Raw genomic sequence first — 9,217 nt, 5'->3', positions numbered from 1 at the left:
TTAAAAGTTTTGTAGGCACTGGTAACATCTATTTTTTTTAATAATAGTAACAACAACAGACTATAGACAGTGATTCGTCTTTTTCTTTGCCTGTAATGTCATTACACGCATCATACATTAATCAATTTTTCTTGTGATAAAGTAAATACTGTTAATTTTTATAACCAGCGTACTTGCAAATACTTATAATATATTTTATGTGCAAGTAAACCAAAATAAAATACAACAATTCGTATATTTTTTATTATTATTTAGGTAGATTTAAAATAAATAAATATGAGTATTAGAAGTGGAACGGAACGCATGACTAATGGCCGCCATAAACTGAATCACAATTCAATTTGATTTGTACGTGCTATGCTGCTTTTTTCCGATTCCTGACTATATACGACGACCCCGCTTGTTTTTGGACACTGACGATTCTCGCTCTCTTTGTTACCTTGGCAAGGTATAAAACACCGACGGCTACTCACTTTCTCGTTGACCTACGCATGCAAACTTGGACTTGGAAATTCGGACTTCTGTTTTTAATATTGGTGACGATGTCCGGCAAAAAATGTTGTGTTCCTAACTGCGATAAATCTCGTAAGTATTTTTTTTATATTTTGAAAGTTATACTTCCATTTCCTTATACTTTCTGTTACAAGATCGCAAAGTTATGTCTAAACAGAGCAAACTTTAACAAGTTCGTTCATCCACTATTACCTCTCATATTTCGTTTTCTAGAATTTTTTTACCGTACAACGGCAAAAACTACTAGACACTGGCAAAATTGTCCTCTGATGGACAGAGCCATATTTTTTTAAAGAAACAACAACAACAAGTTTTAATTTTGTATTTTGTATTTTCTGTTTGTACAGAACTGTTAACGGAACCCTTCATGTACGAGTCCGACTCGCACTTGACCAATTTTTCTTAAAAAGACTGTATCATCTTATCAAATTATATAATTTAAATGTTTTCAACCGATTTCTGAAACTGTGAGTTGAGGAACTACTTAAATATTGAAAATCTCGATTTTTCAGGAGCCGATGATGTCATATTACATGTGTTTCCTAATCCAGACAAGGATTTTAATAGGTTTAACACTTGGACAAATGCAATTGGAGGTCATGTTTCGTCTTTGGATCCTCATACTGTATTTGATTGCCGAAGAGTGTGCCACTTACACTTCGAACCAAGATATCACACTCGAAGTAAACGACTGAGTCCTAATGCAGTACCAACATTACACTTATCAGGTATGAAATTTAAACATTATTTACCATAGGTAAAAAATGTAAAGCTTTCTTAGGCCTCTAGGTTGGCAACGCATCTGCAATCCCCCTGGTGTTGCAGGTGTCTATGGGCGGTGGTGATCTCTTACCATCAGGAGACCCACTTGCTTTTTTGCCATCCAGTGAAATAAAAAAAAAACTATGATTTATTTTGCAATAGCATATCCAAATTAATGGGGCTTGGAAAAGGGTTAAAAAAAATATTATCCTACTGATATTATAAATGTGAAAGTTTGTGAGTGAGTGAGTGAGTATGTTTGTTTACTTCTTCACGCTGAAACGGCTGGACGGATTTAGATGAAATTTAGCGAAAAGTTAGTTTTTAACCTGGATTAAAACATAGGATACTTTTTATAGGCTTAGAGCAATGAAATTTAGTATGTAGGTAGCTGGACCTCTGGAATAACACATGGGCTACTTTTTATCCCGATATTCCCACGGGAGTTTTGTACCTAAGGGACCCCATACATCCCTGTATTATTATTATTATTATTTTGTAATTTTTTCTAACTGTAGTTTCTAAGTATTTTATTTGTAATTATTTTATTTTGAAAAAATGACTGCCAAGCGCGGGTAGTTTAAAAAATTTAGTGCAAAAGTGCCCATTGCGGCCTATTTACTGAATAAATGATTTAAATTTGAATTTGGATAAGGAAAATTTTTGAAATTTCAGCACTGGATTTACAGACTTGAATTTTGTACAGAGTTGTTCATTCATTCATTATGGTCGTATTTGGCGAGGGAAGCTATCTGTAATTCATTAAGTAACGATGGGTGCCGTATAGAAAGTGAAGACTGGATTTATTGACCGAAGTAGACTCGAACAAGTTCAGCAACCGTATTAGGCGAACGCAGTAATGTAATTCATCATTCCAGCCTATATTCGTCCCACTGCTGGGCATAGGCCTCCTCTCAGAACAAGAGGGCTTGGGCCATAGTTCCCACGCGGGCCTAGTGCGAATTGGCACATTATAATGTAATTAATGATAATAGTAATGAGTAATGTACTTGCCACATAATATTTATTTCTTATGTTTTAGGATTTTCCATAGAAAGAAGGCCCCTGCGAGACATTACTGTACAAGAATCTAATGACAATGATAACATGAGAAGACATCAACAAGATTCGATATTAATGACAAAATTCAAGAAATGGCTACTGACTATCATAAGAAAAGATGTAAAATAAATAAGTAACAACAAAATTTTGCTATTACTTTGTAGCTAATTTTACCTGGAAAGTGTTCCGGTTTAGAAAATGGGCAATAAAACATAAGATTTATTTGTATTGTTTAGGTTCAATAAGAAGTAATATATCTTTTACTTTCTTATTTAAGTAAATATTGTAATGCTTTATACGAATAGTACGTAAATTTAACTATAATGAAAATAAAAGCATTAGCTTTATATAATTATGTGTTTCTTTCATTTAATTTTTTCAACTTACACAAAAAAAGACGTATCTAATATTAGTTAACTTATTTCATATTATTCAATTATTACGAAATGTTTATTTTTACTCGAATTTAACGATTTTCAGATCAGAGTTCGTTTGTAATTAAAGTAATACATAACGATTTGTTTCATTGAAGTAAAACGAGAAATAGAGCATTTTATATGGCACCATGTTATATCGTATGCAATAGAAAATGGTGTAATAGCATTTGCTCAAATAAAATATGAAATATGAGCATTTCGGAACCTAGACAATCGCAAACTTTTCTGTCACTAAGCACGAGATGGCGCAGTGTGCGAAACGTTGAACTGATATCTCTATCTCAGTATATAAAAAGGTACTCTGTGTGGCCTTCTGGGCAATTCAATTAACTACGAATACGCCGCGCAATTCCAGCGCGGTTGTGCAGATGTTTATGTATTGCCAACAACGTGGAACCGACTTTTTTTTTTTTTTTTTTTTTTTATCTGGACGCTAGCAAATTCACTTTTTGCTATCCCGCAAGAATTTTACGTTTTCCCGGAGAAAAGTTGCATATGCCAATTAGGGATAATGTAGCTCCCAATTGGTAAAATATATGTTTACCCCAATGATGAATTTACTTATTTCGACCCTGCGGGAATTTTGCATTCTTCTGTAGAAAAGCAGCCTATGTCAATCAGAGATACTGCACTATTACTATTAGTGAAAGAGTTTTTAAAATTAGCTCCGAATTTGGATTGTCCTACTTACTTCTACCTATCCTGCGGGAATTTTTCATTTTCCCAAAGAAGAGTAATCTATACCAATCAGCAATAGTGTAGCTTTATATTAGTGGAAGAATTTTTAAAATCTGCTCTGAAGTTGAATTCAGTGTTTTCTATCCCTTGGAATTTTGGATTTTCCAAAAAAAAAGTGGCCTGACATCGAGGATAGTCATATTATATCATATGAAAGAATTTTAAAAAGCAGTCCCAAAGTTGAATTTACTTATTTCTATCCCGCGGGAATTTTTAATTTTCCCGGAAAAACGTATCTTATGTCAATCAGGAATAATGTAGCTTACTTTTGGTGAAAGAACTTTTAAAATCAGACCCGAAGTTGAATTCACTTATTTCTATCCCGCGGGAATTTTGCATTTTCACGAAGAAGAGTAGTCTATACTAATGAGGAATAGTGTAGCTTACTAACGGTGAAAGAATTTTTAAAATCGGCTCAATAGTTTCAGAGATTCGACTACAAACAAAGAAGCGAAAAAAGTTAAGATATTTCCCTATCCCGTGGGAATTTCATAAAATCCTTTCTTAGTGCGCGTCTACACCTATAAAGGATCATATATTCCAAATTTCAAGTTTGTAGACCCAGTGGTTTGGGCTGTGCGTTGATCTATAGTCAGTCAGTCAGTCAGTCAGTTCTTCTTTATATATATAGATATATTCAGCGGCACAAAATTTGGCCCTCTTTTCGTACAAAATTAATTATTATTATTAATTAATTACTGCATATTATTATATTTGAGGGCCACATTTTTGCCGCTCAGTATAGTAAATTAGAAGCCCGCGACCTTAAAAATACCACTAAAAATGACGTCATTATGAAATATTGAAAAAGCGGCCAGGAGCGTGTAGGACACGCCCGAAATAGGGTTCCGTAGCCATTACGAAAAAAATAAGTAATATTTTTCTAAGGATTTCGTATTTTGTACGGAATATTCCAAGTTTAGGTATATTTTATACCTTAGGCTGCTATTTACTCTTAAACTAACTACTAATAATTTTCAAGAAAACTTAACTGTTATAGTTTTTCCATCCACTGGTTTAGATTTTAGAGGGTGAGGGGACGCTCGATTTTAATGAAAATTTGCACTTTAATGTTGAATATTTTGCAAACAAATCACTGAATCGAAAAACCGTTTTAGCAACCCCCTAATGGTTTTAAAAGACCTATCCAATGTACCCCACACCACAAGGTTGGATGAGAAAAAAAAAATCAACCCCACTTTACGTCTATGGAAATGGGAGGAGGTACTACAAAAAATATATATTTTTTTTTCATTTTTTATTGTACCATTTTGTCGGCATAGTTAACTATATATTCGTGCAAAATTACAGCTTTTTAGCATTGATAGTCCCTGAGTAAAGCCGCGGATGGACAGACAGACAGATATGGCGAAACTATACGGATTCCGTTTTTGCCATTTTGGCTACGGAACCCTAAAAAGCAAGCTCTTTAGAGGACGAATGGACCCGTTACACAAGCGAGCATGTACTCGTAGGTATCGATGAATTTATGTCGTCTCGTAGTCTTGGCCTATGCCAAGACTACGAGACGACATAAATTGGCCTCAATTCAATGTCTCAGTTTGTTTTTATTGGCCTATGCCAACCGTATATATATACGTCCCACTGCTGGGCACAGGCCTCCTCTCAGAATGAGAGGGCTTGTGCCGTAGTTCCCACGCGGGCCCAGTGCGGATTGGGAACTACACACACTCCATTGAATTGATTCGCAAGTTTGTTTGTGCAGCTCCTACGAAATGTAATTGAATTTTTGAACTTGATTTTCACCCAAATCCTATTGTGGTATTGATAAGAAAGTTTGCATTTAGGCGTAGTTCGGTTCGGATAACAATAGTGACAATACAATACCTAATACTCGTATCGTATGATACCATCGCGCTGATTTGATGACGGACCCGAAAGTTAGGCACTGGAACCCCTAGCCAGAAATGGTCTTAGGGTGCACTGTACTTTGACCACGAATGGTATCCTAGATTCGACGATGGAACAGTCATGCAGGTCCATCAAAGCGTATTTCAGGTATTTTTAATTATTTATATTTATTTTATTTACAGGTTAATGTAGCAAGTTATGCATCCACGTTTACGCTTATTTACAAGTAGGTGTATCTGTTATCGAATGTTTAAGTATCATTGCTCGTATTCGTAAGTATGTACTTACTTATATTCATACAACCAAAAGTTATTCTAAGTGCCTACTCGTATTGAAACGTAGATAGCCAGCGAATTAACGCTTATGAATACCTATGGTTTTTAATTTAATGTTTGCTATTTAGATACACAAACTTGGAAATTTTAAACGTTGAAAGTATATCAATTAGTTATTTGTAGGTAGGTATATTAATCCAGTGTTAGCAGAACCCCTCTTAAGCAAAATGTACGCAGTGTGGGGTCATTTTAGATGGTTATTTTCATTGACAGACAGGCATAAAAACTTAAGATTATCGGACTTCTTATTGGTTGTGTTATAATAAGAGAAATGTACGAGGGGCGGCTGAAAAGTTCTAATTAAGCCTAAGGTGGAAAAAAAATATTCAGTTTTTTTTACTATTTTTATTTTTCAATATATCCCTTTAATTTAATGCATTTATTACATTTTTTAAATAATGCATTTAGACCGTTAAAAAATAAATTTTATTTTGGCTGTCGAAATGTTCCTGTGCAGCCGCCTTCATTTCTTCATCACTGTCAAATCGCTTTCCCCTTAAATCTTTCTTCAAATTGCTGAATAGAAAATAATCGCTAGGGGCCAGATCTGGACTGTAGGGTGGAAGGGTGGATGATCAATTTCCTCGAAGCCAGTTTCCTTCAGAGCAAGCTTGGCAACACGAGCGGTGTGAACGGGGGCGTCGTCTTGCAAAAACAAAACGCCTTCGTTCGCTTCGTTTCTCAACTATTATATTTTCTTAATAGCTCGGCATAATAAACTGCATTTATTGTAGAGCCTTCTGACAAATAGCAAATAGTCTATTAAAAGAATGCCTTCGCAATCCCAAAACGCGGTGGCCATTAGCTTAGACGCCGATCTTTGAACCTTGAATTTCTTCGGTGGCCTTTCACCCTTTTCACTCCACTGCATAGATTCAGACTTCGACTCTGGATCATACTGTCGATCCATGTTTCATCAACAGTTACTATACGGGAACAAACTTCATCTAAACCATCTTCACACAAATTCTAAAAATGTCTGACAAGTTTAAACACGACGTTCTTTATCGTAAGCAGTGAGCATTTTCGGCACCCAACGCGCACTAACTTTTGTCATATGCAAATGTTGATGCAAAATCTCTCCAATTCTTTTGCCAAACCTTAATTCTCAGATCCTCTAATACTAACTTCTTGACTTTTCAGTATTTTCTTCAGTCACATCACAACCGATATTGGCCTCCCTGAGCGAGGATCGTCTTCGATCGAGTCCCGTCCAAGTTTAAAAGTCGACTCCATTTTTTAAGTGGCATGAGAAGGGCCTGATGCGCCGTAAATACTAGCCATTTCTTCAAAAATACTTTACGGCGATTTGTCACTTTTCGTGAGGAACTTAATGACGGTGCTCAATTTTCGTGATATGCGTTGATAATGAGGGCTATCGCGTATGAATTCGCCACTAGAGGCGCTAGTGTAGCGTGAGGTCTCCGAAATGTCAAATCTCATAGTTTTTGGGTGAGCTACGCGGGTTTATTTATAATTAGAATAATTTTGTGAATATTGCAATATCTGAAATTAATTATGACAAATATGCGTTCCGGGCAATGAATGTCTGTGTTTTGAGACAGTTTTGTCTTGCGGAACCTTGTCCTCCTTTTTTCCGAACAAAACGGGACTATGCAACACTGTGGCATGCTCGATATTTATATAGTACGGTTTTAAGGTGTATTAAATATGATTTTAATCTAAACTTTTTTTCACGCCCGTAATAACAGACTTTGAAAGCCATACTTAAAAACCTCACGCAACAGTGCGCCATCTAGTGAGACAAAAAACGATAGCCCTCATTCACACATAATGACCTTTATCGTCGGATATCTCGATATGTAATAAAAAAACACGACATTTTTGTGCATGTATGATAAATGGCGACTTGTGATCGTGGCGTGAATTTCAATAATCTGCAAAGATCCTTAATCTTGTCCAGATGTTGGGATTCACGTAAGAGTAGACTCACGCGTTTGGAATTCCGCGTTCATGAGATACGCAAAAAATCTTTATACCTATCTACCTATACCTACCTCCAATTGAAATACCGACGCTCAATACATCGAAATTCATAATACCGAAATACAAAAAGTCGATAGCCGGTATACCGAAGCATGAAATATCTATTTTTACAAGCTTTTCTTTAACTTGTCCTGTTTATTTATTTATTTGTTTGTTTATTTGGGTCAAATCTTTTAATCTAAATTACACAATGCAAGTACAGTCAACAAAAAGTACAGTCAGCGAAAAAAACTGGTATTAAAAATGTAATTTTTAACAAAAACTTAAATAAGAATAAAAAAAAAATCATAACTAACATGATCGAGAGGAAGTAACAAATATTCCAATAACTTTCTAAATACGTTTGTTATGAAAAAGGAACAAATAAAAGGGAAAAGAAAGGAAAAGAAAGGGAGGGAGGAAGGGGAGGGGAAAGGAAGGGGCACTTTCAAATGAAATAGACTCTATTTTAACTTGAGGTATATGGGGTATGTACTCTATGTCATAGAGCAGTGTTTTTCAAACTTTTTAGGATGTGACCCCCCTTGGTTTGAAAAATATTTGGGGACCCCCGCCTATCTCCACTTACAGTTATTTGTATTATCCGACGTTGATAATACAAACATTCAATAATCATACACCATAACCACAGTATATATATAAGCTATAGCAGTATGGAAGCTAGGCATATTTTTTGAGATAAATACCTACGCTCGAATGGAGCGTCAGGGTTGTCCACTTATGTTTAGTAAAATTGAATAAAAAAAGGTTTAGTTCATGCTGTATCTTGGACGGTCTAATAGCTAAAAATAACTACTATTCTGGAAGTTCCGTATTATCAATTATATTTTTCACCACTAAAAACGCGCGCTCTAAAAACGGTTTAGTATTTAATTCAATTCAATTTATTCCCATAACAATTGACATTGTGTTGGATATTAAAATCTATTAAATATAGCCTCTTTTTAAATCTAAATGTACTAATCATAAAAAAACAACAACTGAGAAACTGGTAGAACGAAAGCTAGGTACATATTTCTTAAAACTAATTTAAATTATCAGTAATAAAATTATTTACAGCATAAAACAAATAAACCGTGAGTCGTCTTTTAAACAATTTAACACAATTTATGGCCTTTAAGTCAGTGGGCAATACCTACCTATCACTAAAACAACCAAACGTTTTATTTAAAAGAAAAAGCATTTTATTTAGTAAAAGTAAATAATTTTACCTTTCAACATCAGCGGGAGTTTAAAAAATGAAAGCCCCGGTTTTGAAGGATCCGCGGCGTCGTCAAGCAACTATAGGTACACTGCACAATATTTTCCAGGCATAGTTTTTAATATCGCGGATTTTCTGGGGCGCACGCAATTGAAACAATGCAACGCGGCCACTATTCGTCTCAACGCGTCACTCGCGACTGCAGTACCGCGAGACCCCCTTCCTTCGAGGCAGTGTAGAGCGCGCGAGTGTGCTCGTTTCGATCGATTTGTTCGTAGCTTCCATACTGC

The 9,217-nt window shown here is 35.4% G+C and overlaps 1 protein-coding gene across 1 annotated transcript; it reads left to right on the top strand.

The window, feature by feature from the left end:
- The first annotated feature begins 404 nt into the window (after nucleotides 1-404).
- On the top strand, nucleotides 405-2,466 carry LOC141437219 (uncharacterized). The gene is made up of 3 exons (XM_074100474.1): nucleotides 405-585; nucleotides 1,026-1,241; nucleotides 2,318-2,466. The coding sequence occupies exons 1-3, from the start codon at nucleotides 492-494 to the stop codon at nucleotides 2,464-2,466; spliced, it is 459 nt and encodes a 152-aa protein (XP_073956575.1). The 5' UTR covers nucleotides 405-491.
- The last annotated feature ends 6,751 nt before the right edge of the window (nucleotides 2,467-9,217 follow it).

Source organism: Choristoneura fumiferana, chromosome 17 (assembly GCF_025370935.1).
Source record: "Choristoneura fumiferana chromosome 17, NRCan_CFum_1, whole genome shotgun sequence".
Taxonomy (NCBI): Eukaryota; Metazoa; Arthropoda; class Insecta; order Lepidoptera; family Tortricidae; genus Choristoneura; species Choristoneura fumiferana.
Note: the sequence above shows the minus strand (reverse complement) of the source record. Positions and strands in the feature narration are given on the sequence as shown.